This window comes from Amborella trichopoda, chromosome 13 (genome assembly GCF_054954075.1).
Source record: "Amborella trichopoda isolate Santa Cruz 75 chromosome 13, AtrichopodaSantaCruz75HAP2 v2.0, whole genome shotgun sequence".
NCBI lineage: Eukaryota > Viridiplantae > Streptophyta > Magnoliopsida > Amborellales > Amborellaceae > Amborella > Amborella trichopoda.
Window position 1 is genome coordinate 45,443,089 of NC_142348.1, and position 19,830 is coordinate 45,462,918.

Here is a 19,830-nt window from a genome sequence, read left to right on the forward strand (position 1 = left end):
TTAATTTGATTGTTTAAGGCCTCACTCTTATATAAACTTTTTCCGTATTTAAAAAAAGGCAAATTTACAAAAGAACCCTTAGAAATCGGTTGCTTGCATACCCAAAGCATTGATAAATGTCAGCAAGTGGCTAAAAAACATTTAACTTTAAAATTTCATGTAATTCGAACATTGTTTGGTCAGGTTTAATGTTTTATGGTGCGGACACTATTGAAATATTAAATTAGTGCTAGATTGGAAATGGGGTCAAAATTTTGCAAAAAATCTATTTTTGATAATTTTCTCACTCCAATTTCTCCCAAATCCTTCGGGCCTTTGAATGTGTTGTTACGGGCTTTCCCATGATATGTACTTTTTGTGGGAGAGAGAAATTGAGCCACTTTCATGTCCATGCAATTTTCAAGTCCTATAACCTATGCTTGTTGTTTGTCGATTTCTTCCAATCTGAGAGGAGTTTTTAATGAAATTTGATGCATAGGGAGTGTGACTCAACAAGCTTTCAGATGATATATAGAAATCATCAACATGAAGATGAAGAATTTTTTCAGTAGCGAATTGTAATTTATTTTTAAAGCATGACTGATTATCATGGTTTTTGCCACTTAAAACCCTTATAACTCACCAATAATAGAGTTTCTGAGCAAAATTTGGTGCAAAACAAGCTCTTCAATTTTATGACACCATATTGGACAAATCTGACTCTAGTGTGATAAACCAAAAATGTGCATGGGAAACTAGCTTTTGGAAACCTATTCACAAAATGATTCAAAACTACCTCAAATCTTGTAGTTTTTTATTTTCCACCCATGTATAAAAGCTCTTTTTATATAAAAACCAAACCCCATCATTTTTCAAAGGTAGGAAATCATTTGCTCTGCTAAGAGTTCTAGATAAAGTAACCACCATAGAGAAACCCCAACTGCCATTGTTAATTCCCACCCAAAGGCCCTAACCCTAGGTAGTGTAAAATACCCAGAATACCCCTCAAGTAGAGCAAGCAAGGCACATTCCCTAAACCCTTGGGTAGAGCCCAAAAATAAATTCTTGTGCCTCTCTCTAACACACATATGAATACACCGGCGTCGCACCAAAGGAATCTAATATTTTTTTTGTATGTTTCTAGTAAGACTAAATGTAACGTGAATAAATCAACTAAAAATCATTAAAGAAAATAAAAAATATACAGTTAAAAGAAAACAGAGAGAACTTACCGAATCAAGCCCCAAAAAAGAATTTAAGATAGAAATCCAAAATTCAATTTTCAGTTAACCCAGTAGCCATTAAGTCTAGTTTCAAAAATACTTTCGGTAGACTATAGGATTGGGATTTGGAGGCACGAGAAAAACTTACTTTCTTTAAAGTAATGGAAGCTTTTAACACGGTAATCTCCTTTTTGAGAAAATAAAAGAAGGTAAAACTCTAGGTTTTGAGGCACGAAAGAAAACTCAATTTCATACAAATTAAAAAAAATAGAATAATCTCAATGACTATGAAATTCCTCTCAATGATTAATTCTAAAAAACGAGTTTTTCTCATGCCTTCATATCCCAACTCGAGTTTTTCTTGCGCCTCAAAGGGAGTTTTATTTTTTATTTTAAGAAAAAGAAAGAATCTCCTGACTTTATGATTAATTTAAGGGAAAATTATGTAAACATCCGTTTAATTTATGTTATTATTAAAATCTCGAATTCTTTCCATTATTATTCATATGTCCGTTTTTTTTGAACTTCATAACATTTTGTTTTAAAAAATACGAAACTATCAATTTTCAGTTTTTAGTTTTTCAAAAACCGAAATAAGACCAATTTCAGTTTTTCAAGAACTGAAAACTTTAAAATTATGATTGTTCAAAAACCAAATTTTTTTATTTTCTGGTTTCATAGTAAGTCACGGAACCTGCCATCGGACTTGATATTGATTCAAGTCATGGGACTTGATATTGGTTATAACTTTAGCTGGCGATTTGGGTAATCTCTCCATATCTCAGTGGTGAGGGAGCTCGTACTGAGTCTATAACATATTTCATCTCTCTCCCCCATGGCCCTTGAATATTAGTAGTACGATGCTCTCTCTCTCTCTCTCCCATCTCCCTCTCTTTCTCTCTCTCTCTCTCTCCGCCATGTCCTTCCAGTATTGGCGACATGACGGCTCTCAGCCCGCTCAGAAATTCGTGATTTGTTGCATTCCCCACCCCTCAAAAGAAAAAGAAGACAACCCCGCACCCCTTGGTCCTCAGTGTTTGTGATATGATGCTCTCTTTTGGCCGTTCTCGGCAAAATGAATGAGATTCACTTTCTCAAAGAAAAAAAAAAAAAAAGAATCGAAAAAGAAGTCTTACACATACTTTCTTCCGGCAGAATATCAAGGTTTCCTCTCGTCACATACTTTCTTCCGGCAGAATATCAAGGTTTCCTCTCGTTTACAGTATCAAGGTTTCGTCTCTTTTACAGTGTCTTGCAGCTTTCGGTAGCAATTCAAGCTCTCTCTCTCTCTCGCTCTCTCTCAAACTCCGCATGAATTTGCTTTTACAGTGTCTTGCAGCTCTGGGTAGCAATTCAAGCTCTCTCTCTCAAACTCCGCATGAATTTGCTATTTTGATGCATGTATTTAAATCTTCACTTCGCTTTCTCTATCACAAGTGTGAAAGTTCAAGAAAATTTCGGTTTTTGTTAAACATAAATTTTTAAATTTTTTATTTTTCAAAAATCAAAATTGACCTGATTTCAGTTTTTGAAAAATCAAAACAGGTAGTTTCGTATTTTTTTAAAAAATTGTTATAAAGTCCAAGAAACAGATATATATATATAAGTAATAACAAAAAGTATTCGATATTTTGATAATAACATAAACTAAAACAGATATATATGTAATTTTCCCTTTATTGAATTCCAAGCATGTGTAATGTTGAGTCCATGATACATGAACAGACCATCACGGTTGTGCCGGTTCATATTAATGGTTCCAAGGCGGCGATTATAGGTTTTTATGGGTTGAATTTGCCATTGGTGAGACAACAGCTTTGGCAGCATTTCTGGTTTGAGAAGTACGATTTTGATTCCATGGCTCCCGCTTGGTTACTTCGACTCGCTATTGACAATTCTGAGTTGACCCCAACTTTTGTTCATATGCAGGTCTCATTATCATCGTCGTCATTATCATCAAATGCTTTTTTCCAACTATATAGGTATCATCTAAGTGATAAATAAAAATAAAAATCTTTAGCACTCACAAAATTTTGACATAAAATGAGTCTACCAATCTCGACTGCCCCTTCTTTCTTCTCTTCTCCTTCAATCTTGGATGATCCAATCTATTATGTGCTATAGACTAGTCAGCTCATCGCATTATCGAGAATGGGCTAAAGCTTTGACAGTAGTACCAACGAACCCTATAATGAAATCTCTACTCCATTCTCACCGAAAGGATAGGGGCCCAAATCCCCACTATCTTACCCTATTATCATCTCCTAAGAGCATAATCATAAAACTTCTCAAAAGAAATGTTTCTATCCATTTTACACGTTCTTTCTTGTATTTTGGAAACACGGACAGGTATTATTACATACTCCTTCAGGGGTACGGGATAATTCAGCCACTTGTACTTCAGCAACAGACCTGGGTGAAACAGTAATTTTACCCCCAAAAAAAATATTCATTATTAGTCCTAGCAAAACTGGTCCAGGCCCTGCGTGATATAATGGGTTTCTAACTGGACCCGATTTCTATGTGGCCAAGCCCGCATAGGTAGAAATGCAGGCCTCTTAATTAATCTATTTTTGAGATGGATTTTAAGATTTAATTTCTAAAGACATGTAATCTCTAACATGAAGATAAAAAATATGAATAAATAAATAAATTTTAAAAATTAGAAATAATAATTCTAGTAAAAATACATTTGGACCCTTAGTTTCCATTGTTCTTAGATGGAACACCTACTTGCATCCATCTTAAAGATGGATGCTTTATAATTTCTAGACCACAGATGTAGAAATGCGGTCTATACCACATGAAACAATTTTCCTTCTAGACTACACATGGTATGGAGCATTATTTGTAAAATTTCCCCTTGAATTGTGATAAAGCCCGACATTATCACTAGTGAAAATCTACCACACAGGCTCTGGTTTGGAACGGGGCTCTCGTCACAGTGTGTAGGGCAGTGAAACCACAACATAACATCAAGGACTCCAATCCCACTGCTTGACATCCCAACAGAATGGGCAGAAGGAAACAATAAGGTGCTCCAGCCAGAAAGAAACCAGCACCGACCAAAAGTCCGAGATATTGTACACTATTGAGACATGAACCATTTATTTCCAATGACTAAATGAGGAGATTAATATGGTTACTATGAATTTTACTCTACATTTGATCTCCAGAGTCTGTTAAATCAATAGATGGTGTATATCCCCATGGTGACCATATACCTAGATGGTAACACCAGAAAATATACGGTATATATATCCCTACATTATATGGTATGCAATCGGGTCATCCACCATCCATTCCCAATGATGAGAAGGGGCGATAATGCTGCTTTTTATCAATACTTCAACAAAATATACTACTCTATACGATTTCGCTTTCAATAACACGTGTGTGATACATGTGTTCGTCCATCATATTCTTGAACAATCAGACGGACAAATCCACAATATATACAAAACAATATTCAGTCATATGAAATAAGAAATTGATAAAAAATTTATGCTGGCAAGGAAACCTGACTTGGAAAGTTCGAACAAAGAATCAGCAAGTTCAGCTGGGCTTATCTTTAACACTATGAGTGACACTTACAAATACCTCGAGTCGAGGCCTCTGACCAGTAATTTACATTGCGCATGCTGTACAGGTGAAACCCATGCAAAGTATAAAGAGAGCCAGTTGATTTAAAAAACCCTGCAATATATAAAAGCACAAGGAAAGGAACAATCAATAAAATGTTCCGTGATAAATTGAAGTAGAAACAATCAAGTTCAAATAAGCAGAAATCTTGTTTCTGTTTTGACCACTAGAAAATTGACCCAGACATTTCTAAGGGACGGCCATCTCTCTCTCTCTCTCTCAATCTATGTGTGTTCATGATAATTTGTTTGTTAGTTCTAAGGCTACTTGTATCAACTATTACGATGAGGTTTTCCTAGGTCTACATAATAATTAATTTATCAGACTGCTTTGCTCGACTTCTTTGCTAGTGGAAAACACAAGAATCGGTGTGTGGCATAGGAAATCGATGAAGAACTTGCTTTTCTTACTTTTCCAACAACAGTGAATAAGTCGTTAATGAATGCGGATGTCATGATTAAGTTGGCCACCCCAAAAACTGAATTGAATTGGGCACATCCAAGTCAAGTTGTACTGACCATTTCAGCACTGGTCATTTCAGCGCTGGTTTCAGGTAATATAGGCTATGAATAAAGTTGGAGGCACATAGTATTAGCAAGAAGATTCAGAACTCAGAGAGAGAGACAGAGAGACAGAGAGAGAGAGAGAGAGAGAGAGCATACCTCAGTAACAACACCAGCTACTGCTGATAATTTAAATGGAAGGAAGCCAGATAAGTACACACATCTTTGATTCTATCCTGGTGCAGCACCTTTGGACCTCAAATTACGTGAAGTATTACCCCTACGGAGCTGAGTTTCTATAGAATACACAAGGAGGCTTCCATCCTTTGTCCCAGCAAGGAAGCACTCTTCGGGGGTAACAGTAAGAGAAGTTATTATCTTTCCAGTACCGTCATACCTCCTCACAACTTCAAGAGAATGCATAGCCCTTAGAGTTATGTGTCCTTGATCACCTGCACAAAGCAAGAATTCTCCAGAAGGGCTAAGCTTCATACAGTTTAGGCGGCCATTACACTCAGAGGAAGCCATGGCTTTCCCATTAATTGAGTACAGGTGAAGGTTTAGGTCATCATTGGAGTAGAAAACCAGACGCCCATGTTGTGAAATGACTAGTTTTGACAAGGCACAAGCAGATGGATGCTGAATAGATCTTATGTATCTTCCTTCTCGTAATGTATGGATGACACATGTTCCATCTTTTGATCCACTGATAACCACATCAAGCTCTACACTGATACAAATGCATGTGATTATGTCATCATGACCACATAGGATGTGGAATGGATTTTCGGAAATGATGAGGTCTTTCCGGGAGAACTCTGTTTGGTTATGTCGAGCTCTCTTGTCCATGGACCTCAGCATATTGACCTCCCATACCATCACTGTTGTGTCATAACTTCCTGTGGCCACAGTTCTTCCATCTGATGCCACTGCAATATTTGAGAACAAGTTAGAGAACATGAACGACCATTCTCATGCAGAAATTATACCAAATGGTCCAGTGGACTATGGAACATCAGATGAAATCTCAACAAAACCAGATGTTGGGGTTTCTTCCAAGAAACTGATTTTTATGGGCGAGAAAAAAAAGTTTTTGAGCGAGGAAATACACAGCTCCTTCAAAACATTATATAATAAAGCTTGTATATTATACACCATGCAACAAATCATCCACAATGCATTGTTCATCATAGATGACATTGTACGTACTAATGGTTAGGCCATCAAAGGAGTTCTATAATGGATAAAACTTCACAGATCAGGGGATAATTACTTTGCCAATGGTAGCAGCAGAATCATTCAGGAAAAATGTGAACTGCCTATTAAAGCATAACAAGATTAAAATTTTGCATAGTTCCAAATATATTTAGGACTTAAGGATCAACAGGCATTGAGAAAAACAATCATGTAAGAATCTCTGGCCCATGAAAGGCATACCTGCGACACAACTGACTATATCCTTGTGCTGTCTTATGCTTTGGACCATCCGCCCATCACTTAGGCATATGACCTGAAAACTGTTCTCCCAGTTGCCACAAGAAATAAGAAAATTTTCTGACGGTGTTTGTAGTGTAGCCAAGCACTGTGTCCCAAGCTCCATATTCTCAGCCAAGGGTGCACCAATTTTTCGATGAGTAAGAATATCAGAACCAATTCCAAAAAATGGATCCTGTAGGTAATTGCACAAATTGCAATCAACAAAAGCCAATTTAATTATAAATTCATGAATACATACATAAATATGTGGTTGTTGCATTGTGTGTGTGTGTGTGAGAGAGAAAGAGAGAGAGAGAGAGAGAGAGAGGGGGGGGAAGGGGGTAGTTGAATCATACCTGTGAGCCAGAGAAAGTCAAGTTCCCACCGGATTGCAATTGGGTTGTTAACCACATCTTGATAGACATCGTCAGGCCTTGGTTAACAAGTATAAGATTTGAATCTAAAACATCGACAAAGAGCACTGGTAATGGTTGATGAGCTGTACTGGAAATTACAGAAGTCAAGGTGATGGAAGCAGGAGCATAATATAAAGGATTGGCAATTGGAACTGGTGGGCCCCTTCTTGGATGTTTTCTCCGGAATATCTGAATTGGCGTTTGCCCAAAATTCGCTATCTGGTCTTCAAGGGCAGATCGTTGGAATGCATCATCCATGGTCTCCAGATCCACTGCACCTTCATATGTCAAATAATAAAAAACATTTGCTGCCTGTTATTTGGGCAACAGAAATGTAAGCAATTAGACATTTGTCATTGCTTTGGAAAACTAGACATAATTAACTCTGGTCAAAGAATTTTGATATGTGATTTATGAAACATACCTCAACTGCTGGTTTGCCACGCTGTTTATAACCAAATACCAGATCAATCCAATGATGGAGATTGGAACTCACATATTCACTTTCAAGGCCCTCTCGATTTCTGTAAATAAATTCTTCGCAAGATCCCTGCAATAGTAATATGACCAAAAATATCTTGAAAGATGAAGAAAACAGGAAACATGCTACAAAAGATCACGACCGAATTATCCTCAAGGCATACAGACATACACACACCCTAAAACAAATCTTTGGGAAAAGGTGAAGAGTTTGGAGTTGAGTACTCCACAAGGTGGTTAGGATGTTTTGCTTAGTTGAGATTGGGAAGTGGGATAAACTGAGGTTTTGTCTTTCATTGAACGGATTGCTCATTGTTGACAGCATACAGGGACAAAATAACCAAGAGTTCACTCCGATTACTATGGCTTTTGAGTCAGCTTCATAACACCAACTCTAAGAATCAAAGGCTGTGTCATGGCTGTTAGGGAGTTTTGGCAGGGCACAAGAAGATGGTGTACTCCGAAACCCTGTCCCTCGTGTTCAGAGAAGGTTATCTCATCAGGAAAGAGCTACCGTTCCCAAACCACATAAGGGATCGAATTCCTCAAATCTCTGGATCCTATAGTCTGAGTCCTTCTTTCTCTCAAAAGGTATACATTCTCTAAACTCCTTCAGAAAAGGTTGTTTTGATGTTGGAAAAACATCTAATCGATCATTTTGATAACGGGATATATAGATATAGAGAGAAAAAGAGATTTCAAGTCCTAAAAATAGTACATCTTGCAACACATTATCTAGACCGTCCATGTCAAGATTTTCATGTGCCCATAGATCTGCTTGATTTGTACCTTTTTAGAGTTTAAAATTTTATAATTAGAGACAAAATAGATTCTCGCATCATTCTATGAATTTTTTACACTAAAATATTTTATGACAAATTGCAACTTTATGCAAACCACACCCTAAGATAAAATATATTGCATTTAAAAATCAAAATTACACCTAAGCATAGATATACGAGATGAAACTTCTTACATACATTTGCCCAAGGAGGAAACAAAACAGGTTTGCATTTAAAAATCAAAATTACACCTTAGCATAGGTATACGAGATGAAACTTCTTACATACCTTTGCCCAAGGAGGAAGCAAAACACCACCCAAAGGCTCACCATCCTGCTTCACCCCAAGATGATAAGCATTTGAGTTGACAAGAAACTCCGGCAAATAAAAGAATTCTGGTATCAGTTCTTTGACATCACTCGTATTTGAAAGGCAATTCCTATATGTGCCTTCGATGCTTTGGAAAAGTCGATCTGCATGATCAAATTTACCACCCTGTCCATTAAAAATCACAACACAAGGTAAATAGAAATCCAAAACAATATGTTTATACACGAAAATCAAGTGGGATAGAGACATTTTCCAGGGTAAAAATATTTAAGGGGAACTATACTATAATCAATCAATCAGACCAAAGTTCATTGAATCCTTAGTTCACCATGAGCACCATGAGCCAAATGACCAAAAGTGATGAAAGAAAGCGTGAGAGCAACTCTGTCTAGGAGGTACTAGTCTCTCGTCATCACCACCCTTGATGAACCCAATAGTTTTCAGAATTCATTGGATTATAATATGATTATCCAGTATTCTATGCAGAGAAAAAAAGGAAAGAAAAAAGGAAGATAAACTTGTGTCCATAAGAACACAGGCTAGAGCTTAAGAAGTCCCGTGAGCGAATAAGCAAAATCAAATAAAACTCCATTCTATATGCTCAGCTTCTAAAAATCCAAAGCACTGAATCAGTCTAAGATGAGAAAATCAAATCCATTAAGAATCACAATACCTGCAAATTACGATGGAGAGCAGTAAAGGGCTCTAGTCTAAGCAGATAGAAAAGCACAATTCCCATGCTTGAATAGTGAGATCCATAGTAGAAGCTGCAGTGCACATAAGAATAGTTCATCAAATCATGAGGAAGGAACTCATCAAGACCCAGTTCAAAATAAATTAGACATGATATTTACTAAGAAAAACACTAAAATTACCTTGGAATATCAGGATCAGAAAAATTGCGGTACCTCTCCTCGAAAACCTATGCAATTCACTGGGTTAAATCAATAGAAATTGAGATTGAAATTAATCATATAATATACAATATAATACAAAGAAAAAGCATTGTGATATCTTTCATTCAGAAAAGAAATTCCTTACCTCGAATCGCTTTGAATCCAATGCACCCACAGGTTTTGAAAGGTCACGGAAGGTTGATGATTTATTAAAATCAAGCTTTTCGGAGGAATAATCGGCCACAACCCAAGGAAATACAGGATACTGAGTTAAGTCGTTATAAGATCTGCCAGAAAGCGTATTGAGTACCATCAAATACTCAAAGTTGCTCATATCTCTTCTTCGCCAACTCTCTCTTGCTCTTTCTGCCATCTCCAACGCAACACGTCTATCAACAAAAGATATAAACCCATTCCTATCTTTAGTGCTTGCTTTTGGAAATAAAGCTTCATTCCTCGTAGAAACTATCAGCATCCCCACATCTTTAGCATCCTTCTGGGATGCGAAGTTCATAAAAACTGGGGCTACCGAATCGCTGAAAAATATCTCTATAGCTGTATATCTTAATAGATATCGGGTCCAATGAACACCTTTGATCTGCCAATGTAAATAAGATGAACATATTCAACTATAAGTATATATTGTTGATCTCTCTCTGTCTCTTTCTCTCTGTCTCTGTCTCTGTCTCTCTCTCTCTCTCTCTGTGCGGGCACGCGCATGGGCAAACGCACAAAATTCCTGTAAGCCAACATGCTTATACTGTCGCTAAGCATATTGGAGCTACAGGGGCTTGTTGGACCCCAAAATTGCAAAATGCTCATCTCAACTAGACAATAAAAAATGAATTCACACAAAAAAGAGGGAAAGTTCACAATTTTCAATGGATGCAGATCATCCACTTGATTGATGGTGGATCTAGGCCTTCAAGAACCCCAAATGACAATGTTTTTGGAATTGTATATTTTCAATAAAATATCTACAAAGTTCCATACCAAAAATTCCTCCTAGCTATGTCTATTAGACAACGGGATTATACTGTAGCATAAGCCCCTTCACTTATAGTGTGTTGACACACACACATGTGCAAGTTAGCCTATACAAACACAGAAACACACGGATGGGAAGAAAATCAAAATTGAACAATAAAAAAAAATCTGATAAATCATAAAGTATCATGATGCACACCTTACAAATATTCCATCTTCTATGACGTTTCAATTCCTTCGACTCTATGTGAAATGGAGCTTGTGGAACATTATCAATATTATCCGAGATGGTTCCTTTCTCACGATCCACATTAAAACGCCCATGACCTTTTTGCAACTTTTGATCAGATTTAGTAATAGAATCAGGGTAATTCAAACCATTTAGGTCATCAAACACAGATGAACCCCCTGTCCCTTCTACCAAGAATTCACCATAGAAATAAAGAAAGTTGTGCATGACTTCCAGTCTTCCTGCCAATTTCCTCTTTGGGCTCACAAGGACACAAGGGACAGTCAAGAGAACCTGGGGAAGGACAAATAAAATGCTTGTGAGAGATCCTATTTACCCATACTATACTAAGTATTAGAGTAGCACAGGCATATCTCATGTACCTCGTTTGTATTCATGTCTGTCATACTGGAGGAAGCATCCTTCCTGTTTAGATTATTAGGCTTCTGATCCAAAACATCCTTTACAAGCTCTGAGGACTGTTTATCAGCAGAGCCATCTTTGGTGGTACTGCTCTGCCCACTGAACTCATCATCCTCATTCAGACTTTCATGGATTTCAGCAACTCCTTCTTCACTTATGCCACGAACTCCTTTAAGTAGAAAGCGCTTCATGGCTGCTGGAACATGGCTTCCAAGACCAGAGAGACTGTCATTAACAGGTTGAGAAGTCTCATAGCTTGTGGAACTTGTAGGCGGATAACAAATTTGTGTATCAAAATGATAATTTCTCTTTAATTTGGGCCTCCGGCGCCATTTGTCCTCAGTCTTATCAAGTTTCCAATGGGTAGCAATTTTATTAGGGAAAGGAGTAGCTGACCATGGACCTCTCTCATCAATAAGAGCCCGAAACATATGGACCCATTTGTCCTGTTAAAGATTTTCAAATCAGGTTTATAAGCAATTAGAGCAGTAATTGAGCTTTTATTCATGGATATAAAATTAAGTCACAAATAACTACGTCACACGTGGAATTGAAGATCATACAGCTATAATTTGTTGATCCTCATCATAAGAAAGCTGAGAGGAAGCTTTTCTACTATCATCTGCAGAAAGAATCATGCTTAAGTTATTTTGGAGCTCTTCTTCGAAAGATTTCTTTTGATAAAACTCAATGGATGATTGATCATCAATCTCAATCCGAAGTTCCTGTAGCTGCTTTGATCGTTCCTCTTTCGAAAGTCTAATGTATTTTAATTCGTCAACAACCTGGCAAAAAAATATTGACATTTTAAAAGGCCTGATACCATATGCACAGTCAATAATCATCATGCATGAATCGACTAGAGAGAGAGAGAGAGAGAGAGAGAGAGAGAGAGAGAGAGAGAGACTCGGGGGGTTGTGGGGGGTGGGGTTGATGTGTTACATGGCTTGCACAGAGATAGAGCAATAAATATTTCAAACAGTGTCAGAATCAGTCAAGGGGTTGAGCTTGAGGCAGTGGCAGTCTAATACTCACCGCAGCCAGAACTCTATCTTTCTGGAGTAAATTTTGAATACTTCCAACTTCCTTAAGTTTGTTTCCTGAGTCGAATGACTCTTGACGCCCTAAGATACTGGTAGCCAGCGCGGACCTTCCACAATTAACAGTTTCCCGGATCAAATTGGATATGACATGAAAACGAGCTCCATCATCCTTTGGTCCATACTGTGCTCTCAAAACAAGGAGGCACCTGCGAACAATTGCAACTGACTATCAAGATTACAGCAGAGCATCATGGAAGTATCATTGTTATGCTAAAACCTTCAAGGAAAATATAGAATTTAACAGGGAGTGAATGCTATAATCCAATGTACTATAGTCCATTTGGCTGTCAGCTTCCATCAAAGTGATGGATGGAGATGGTTTCACGAGTGGGGTGCCATTGCGATCTAATCTTGCTCAAGGAATTTCTCCTCACTTTCCATCACCATCCATTAGTTCAATGGATGGCTATGACCCAATGACTAGTTTCCCAGTCTATTGGTTTGTAATTTACTCTCCAATGTCAATAGTGAACTTCATAGTGCAAGTGTTGAAATGAAAATACACCAGATAAAATATTGTAGTCTGCCTCGGCCTTGCTCATTATCTGTGGAAAGGAGTGAAGGGAGGAGACAAATGAACTGCTGAACACATCTAGAAGCTCTTTCAAGATCAGCATTGCAAAGATATAAAATTACAAGACGGAAAACAATTCTTGGGCATCTTTCTCCACGTAAAAGCATAGCTTTATCAATATATTTGTTTGATTTGCCACCCAGTGCATTGCTGATCCCTCCTGATACAACTACAGCAGCCATTTCAGCAGCAGGAATATTCAGTGATTCTACCAATCCACGTGCTCTTTGTCCTAAAGACGGCGCTCCCACAGTTGAGTTTTTGACATGCATCTTGCTCGGTCCCTTTCCATTCATCTCGGTTATAACAATCCAGAGCTTGTCATACATATTCCACCACTGATTCCCCATAACATCATCCTTCATAGACTCAGGTTGATGACATCCTCTTGGGGGGTTTCCAGACAAGGACATGCTCCCAAATCTGCATACAATTGTACAATATAAAATAAATGATTTGAAGATTTATGGTGAATTTCAAAAAAAATAAAATAAAAACAATGGATTATCAGGAAGAGATAGGTGAGAGAACAGAACAGAAATGGCATAACCACATTTGAGAAGTGCATCCAATGTAAATCACTAACAGAAATCCATATATTTTCAAGCTGAATTCAGTGAGATTATATCACCAAAGGATAATCAATATTTCAAAGATAATCAAGCACTACAAGTTGTGCAATCGGCTAGTGAGTGCTATGTGAAGAATGAATTCTGCTCCATTTTTGGTAAGACAGAACAAAATATGTAACACAACTGAAATATAAAAATCAGGATGAAGGAAGTAGGTCCATTCCAGCATCCACAGATTAGAGATGAGCTACAATATTTGCATAAACAAACAGCAACATTTGCGTAAATTGTTGACAATTTCGGAGGACTGAGAGCAATGTTATTGATTTGTCGCTTTAAATTGTTAATTATAAATATTATTAAAGAGAAAGTAAGCCCAATGGTATTGTCACCACTATTGGCCTACTGGTTGCATAAATGCTTCTTCAGTAATCTAAATTCATGGTAAACACATGAAATAATGCAAAGGAAGTGAATGTCAAGTTCAGTATTCATCGAACTATAACTTAAAGTATACAAATCAAATAAAGCCTCGGTGTCACATTGTTTCAGAATACTAATTTCGCAAACATAAAAAAATAACGAGGAATTTCACTAGATATCAGTATTCATTTATTTGAACAAAATGTACATCAGATTCCGGAGTAGTGTACCTAAAATAACAGTAGCCTATAGTTATGAATCAAGCAGGAACACAGGTTATTAGGTACAATTAACAGGTTATTAGGTACAATTTGAAGTTGTTGCTGAAGATCAACTCATTATGACTTCATACTTAAGAGTATTCATATATCAAAGTAGGACTCTAATAATATTAATCCCCAAAAAATAGCAAGTCCACAAGTTCATATGACGCCTTTGTCCATAAGTGAAGGGATACCACTATTAATTCCAATTATCTAAAGGACCACGTGTAACCTAGCATTCGACCTGTCATTTCAAAACACCAGCAACCATAGTATCCAACTTATTACTTATCAAAAAATTCATGAAGACCAGTCCATAACACCATATTACAACCTCAACTAATTTTCTCATGGACATATAGTTTAAGGGTAATTAACGGTATACCACGTAAACCTTGAATGTTAACCAAGGGTAGCTGCACGAAAATGGTGTTATTGTTTGCTTAAAAACACGCATAATGCAACTTAGCAGCATCAATAATGCAACACTTTTATGTATACCTAGAAAGTGTATCATCAAATGTAGCTTGCAAGGCCCCGAGAGCAGCAGGGCTAACATCTTTGTGACTTCCCAGTTCAGATCCATCAGGAGTGTATTCAACAGAGAAACCACACTCAGGAAGCTGGAAACAATAGAGTTCACAATGAATAAGATAACATTGTAACAGTATTAAGTTGACTAGGTGATGGGAAATATAGTTGCTTTTACAGACTATTGCTTGAAATGCAAGTTACATTACTAATCAAGTTAAACAAATGGGGAATCTTTACAATGTCTCAGACTAGTACCAGTAAATTATGATCACACTCTCTTACGAGCATCTCATCAAGTAACTTCAGAAGGTAAAGTGTGTTGTCACGACATGGTTGGGAGACAATATCTTCAGAGGGCCATTCTACCAAATTCTCTACAACTTCCTCAAAGATATCTCTTAGCAGGTTTTGGGATGAAAAGTTGCCCTGCAGATATGACAGAAATATAAATGTAAAAAGAAATATTAACTTCTGAAGGACACTACAGAAAAGCTACTCAATACGCCAACAGCGATGTAAAAGACCTCAGGATTTCACAATGTACCTGTTCGTATTGCAACACTAAGAAAGTCCATGTCTCCTCAAGTTGCTGCCACCCACCTTTTACTAAACACAAATTGTGGAAAAGGACAACAACGTATAATTTTCTTACTAGTATTTCCTCACTTATCTTTGAATTTGCAACTTGAACTTGTGTCTTGGTTTTGTAGTTACGGATCACTTCAAGGCTTGCAGATGTTAACAACCAGGAGCTCCACGCGTTCTCCTAAATAAAATATTGAGAAGACTAGATGAGAACCGCAAAATACCATATTTTTATACCAATATATATATATATATATATATATATATATATATATATATATATATATATATATATATATTCAATATGTTAACTGTATATACCAATATATTGAAATAAAGAAAACATTCAATACCATCAAAGCTTCAATGTTTGAATGGTTTGTTTCAAGCAGATCGAGCAGATCACTTAGGATCTTTTCTCTGGTTGATATGTCCTTGCAGCATGACAAGAATTTAAAAATAAGTACTAAGATCTGAGGAATGACAAAGTGTGAACCAGTATCATTGTGACTATTTTTCTTATTCTTCTGCTTTTCAGGCTGATTGTGCTTTTGCAAAACCTGTAAAGATAAATTTTTGCCCAACATCAGAAGCAATAAAATGTCAAGAATTCATATGCATCACAATTTAAATATTTTCAGTAGTAAAAGAGATGGAAAAACAAAGAACAGAGTCTGGGCTGGATTGGTTAGGGCGGACGATTTGCAATGCTAATTCCCAGGCTCAATTCCTACCAAGGGTAGGGGCCCTCTCCCCTCCCAAAAAAAAAGAAAACTTTTTGGATACTTTGTAAATCTTTACCTTTAATACAAAGATAATGTTTCTCAAAAAAATAAAAAGAGAGATGGACTAACTCTGCAGCACACTTCAAATAAAGTCAATCAAATGCCAATTCTCAATAAGTTTCTTATAACACTACCTGTTTAGGACTAGCACCACCAAGAAGGACATCAAATAACGTGGCATACAAAGAATCTGTCGGTGGAAACATGAATAGCCTGTCAGATATTGCACTAAATAATGTCTGTGACCCTGGGTTCACTCTTCGATTGCTCTCTGAGAGAGACTTTGATCTTCCGACTGCAAGATTAAACAATCTTGGTCCCTTCTTTTCCAAAGGTAATCCAACCAGAAGTTTTCCAAGAAACTGCAATCCCTGAAGTCTGACTGGCTCTAAGTCCCTGGGAGGAAAATTAAAAGAAACAATTCAATTCGGTTACATCATCTGTCACATCTACATATAGAATCATATCCTACATGTTTGATACAGCTCAACAATAAGAGTCTTAACAGAACTTTCTACTTCTTAACAGAGCTTTCTACATTTAGTCAAATACAATTTTCCGTTGATCAATGATGCATTTGATCTCTTGGCAGTTTTGAAACAGAAAATAGGAGGCCATTTATGCTCATATAATGAATTGAGACAAGGCATCATAATTAGAATAAGTGTAAAGCAGGGCAGAATTGCTCAAGGACATAAACCGAGATAGAGAATGGACGATTGCACAAATAACCAAAGAAAGACAGCAGACGATAGAAATAAACATGACAGAAGAAAGTGGACGATAAGAATTCTACTAGGAAGTTTATCTGAGGCAGTGATTAGGGGTTCGTCAAAATCCAAAAGCGTTGTTTTTCTGTGTGTGTGCGTGCTGATTGCATAGATGGGATCTACACGCATGCCAAATTTGGGGCCCAATTTAAAGTGGCTCATGCAGTGGTATAAGTTCATTGGCTCACATAATCCTTCCCCATATGTGCATAAGTTCATGTGTGCGTGGGTGTGGGTATGTGTATGCATGTATGTCAAAGAAAAAAAGTTGTTTTTGACACTAATAGGGATTCGCAAATATGGAATTTCCATAAAAGGGAAAGAAACTTAGACTTACAAGATAGAAAGAATGGGAAAGCAAATGATTGTCATTGACTGAATGACTAAAATGCAGATATGAAGCAGAACGAATATATATCAATTTTCCTGCTCATGTTAAAATAAAATCGCAGCCATGCAGAACAAAGACAAAGACATCCAACATTCAGAATATGGCATACTGAAAGTAAACTGACTCCAAGATATGTACCAATGGAAAGAAGAAAAAATTAGATTCATGGAAAAAGCCTCTCGGTATCATAATGTGAAAATCAAGTACTCAGTTCCTGTTTGTTGAGCCATGGATACTAATAATAGTACATCATCAAGTTATACAGGAAAGTTTTGTGTTGATATTCTAAATTCCAAAATAAAAATTACATACCTATGGAGCAGGTTAAGAAAGATCTGATAACCACCATGCAAACTGACTTGCTCCAGAAAAGAAGTCAACAAAGATTTCTGAGAAGTGGCACGAATGATCATGTGCAATACATCTTCAATGCATACCATATCTTCACTTTTCTCAAAGAAAGCAATGAGAGATTTTACATCAGATGCCGAGATATGCTGCCTGTAAATTTCCAAAGACCATTAGAATAAAAGATTGAAGAAAGGCAGTATTGATGAAGATTGTCATGCCTGAATTTGCGAATACGTATACAATCAGCGAGACCAAGTCTGCAACAAACTGACCAAAATCCCACACCATTCATTGGCACACTAATTATACTAAGCAACTCATATACCTCAATGTCATTTCGGCAAGACTCAGTAGAAGAAGACGCAGTTTCTGTACTTCTTGACGACTTGGCCTCATCCCAATTATTTCTCCTGTAACAGGATGCAATAGGGGCTTGCTTCCAAAAGCAGATCGTCCTTTTGATTTATCCCAGTAAAACTGCCTTATAATATCAATAATCCTTGGGAGTCGACAAAGACTTGTTAACAAATGGGAGTCTTTGTCAAAGTACTGGACAAGGAACATGTACAATTCACGTTGCACTACATAATCTGTGTAGATCCATATATGAGCATTCAGAAATATCCTTGAAATGGAATCCGGCAATAGAATCTTTGACATACCTGAATGAATGCTGAAACACAAATTACTTGGGTATTTCCAAAAAGAACAGCCAAGATAAGTAAAGACAAACCCATCAATGAAACACACAAGACTGAGAGAGCTACTTGGCTTTACCCGAATTTCCAACAACAGTTAGCATACGTTTCAATGCCGAAACAGTTTCCAATGTAAGTTGCCGTGGAGGGACAGACTGCAGTAAAAATCCAAGGATAGAAAATCCAGAAAGAAGATGCATCTGCTGCTGATTTGCTAAATTATCATCTAAAACAGAGGCTATAAGTTCAATGACTTCAGCAGCAAGTCTTTCTCTCAAAATAGATTTCAACATAGAACACTCCTCCTGCTCACTTTTTGACTTTTCAGTTATACTATCAAACTGATTCAAAAGTGGAAAAAATACTGAAACACCCCCCACACAGTAAATTATATGCTGGAAAAGACGTCGAGAACATAACTGGGTTCCAGCCATAACTGTGGCTTCACAGCAATGTTTATCTGCTGTTTGATCAAGCAATGGTGTAACATTAAACAATCTTCGACCATCTGTAGCCTGCAGAACATTAAAGGCAATTAATGCTTGTTAAAGAGTAATAGCAAACTTAAATAAGAGAAGAAGAGGAAAATGATCACTAAAAAAGAGAACCTAACCTGCGCATTGAAACCAAATAGTATTTTTGATGAAAGACCATCCTTTGAATCCAGGATTCCATTTGAGTATGCATGATCAGAAACAGCTGCAGCCTCATTGCCAAGGAATGAGTACATGTAACTTGGACCAAGGGTGTAAATGCCCTTCACATGCTCAGAAGAAATAGAATCACCAAACATGTAGATTGGACCAAGCTGACCAAAGAAAGGAAATGAATCTCTGATAGCAAAGACATCATCTCCATCTTCAATTCTAGCAAGAGGAGATCTTGTTCCGATTGTACAGCAACTCAATATCTCGTTAACCTTTGGATATCTGCAAGCACAAATAATTAAAAATTTGTAATCTAATCTGTCATTGCACTATCTAAGATAAAGCGATTCTATTTAGGGAAATGAAATCATAGAAGTAACTTGGAAAAAGAGAAACTGAACAACTGGTGACAAGAAGCAAATAAAGACCTGCACTTTTCAGTGGCCACAAGATCTCCATCCACATAGTACTTCAGTGAGCTCCCTCCAGAAAAGGCCCTCCCAACGCTATGAGTTATGCACAGGAAATACCATTTTTTACTAACAAGGTCGAATTTCAAGGAAGCAATCTGTCTTTTCTGGCCAATAGACTGCAAATCAAATGCACATACTAGTTATTGCATGAAAATGCATGCTTGCTTTAAGGACATATATGCAGCCATAATTATTTATTTATTTTTAAATAGTGACAGTATATATGTCAAAGTAGTTAATTACAAAGAGTGCTCAAGAGAGGGGACTACAGGGCAGCCCACAAGGCGGGTGCTCT

General features: G+C 37.1%; 1 protein-coding gene across 12 annotated transcripts in view; it reads right to left on the bottom strand.

Annotated features, from left to right (window-relative positions):
• Positions 1-4,549: 4,549 nt before the first annotated feature.
• LOC18442628 (binding protein) overlaps positions 4,550-19,830 on the bottom strand; it is a 98,139-nt gene continuing 82,858 nt past the window's right edge. For 3 of the 12 annotated variants that reach the window (XM_020672428.2, XM_088855867.1, XM_088855876.1), the window contains 24 exons: positions 19,491-19,651; positions 19,029-19,344; positions 18,495-18,930; positions 18,043-18,379; positions 17,679-17,867; positions 16,340-16,601; positions 15,774-15,980; positions 15,380-15,601; positions 15,091-15,261; positions 14,803-14,924; positions 12,975-13,466; positions 12,402-12,615; positions 11,930-12,151; positions 11,327-11,812; positions 10,914-11,237; positions 9,873-10,325; positions 9,707-9,753; positions 9,505-9,598; positions 8,790-8,996; positions 7,664-7,789; positions 7,180-7,551; positions 6,785-7,016; positions 5,507-6,276; positions 4,550-4,898 (listed from right to left, as the gene is read on the bottom strand). In XM_020672428.2, coding sequence (XP_020528087.1) covers positions 5,579-6,276; positions 6,785-7,016; positions 7,180-7,551; positions 7,664-7,789; positions 8,790-8,996; positions 9,505-9,598; positions 9,707-9,753; positions 9,873-10,325; positions 10,914-11,237; positions 11,327-11,812; positions 11,930-12,151; positions 12,402-12,615; positions 12,975-13,466; positions 14,803-14,924; positions 15,091-15,261; positions 15,380-15,601; positions 15,774-15,980; positions 16,340-16,601; positions 17,679-17,867; positions 18,043-18,379; positions 18,495-18,930; positions 19,029-19,344; positions 19,491-19,651 — 6,390 coding nt within the window. In that variant the 3' untranslated portion in view covers positions 4,550-4,898; positions 5,507-5,578. Of the gene's footprint in view, positions 4,899-5,506; positions 6,277-6,784; positions 7,017-7,179; positions 7,552-7,663; positions 7,790-8,789; positions 8,997-9,504; positions 9,599-9,706; positions 9,766-9,872; positions 10,326-10,913; positions 11,238-11,326; positions 11,813-11,929; positions 12,152-12,401; positions 12,616-12,974; positions 13,467-14,802; positions 14,925-15,090; positions 15,262-15,379; positions 15,602-15,773; positions 15,981-16,339; positions 16,602-17,678; positions 17,868-18,042; positions 18,391-18,494; positions 18,931-19,028; positions 19,345-19,490; positions 19,652-19,830 lie in introns of all 12 variants that reach the window. The other 9 variants (XM_088855872.1, XM_088855871.1, XM_088855870.1 and 6 more) reach the window with 9 other exon arrangements.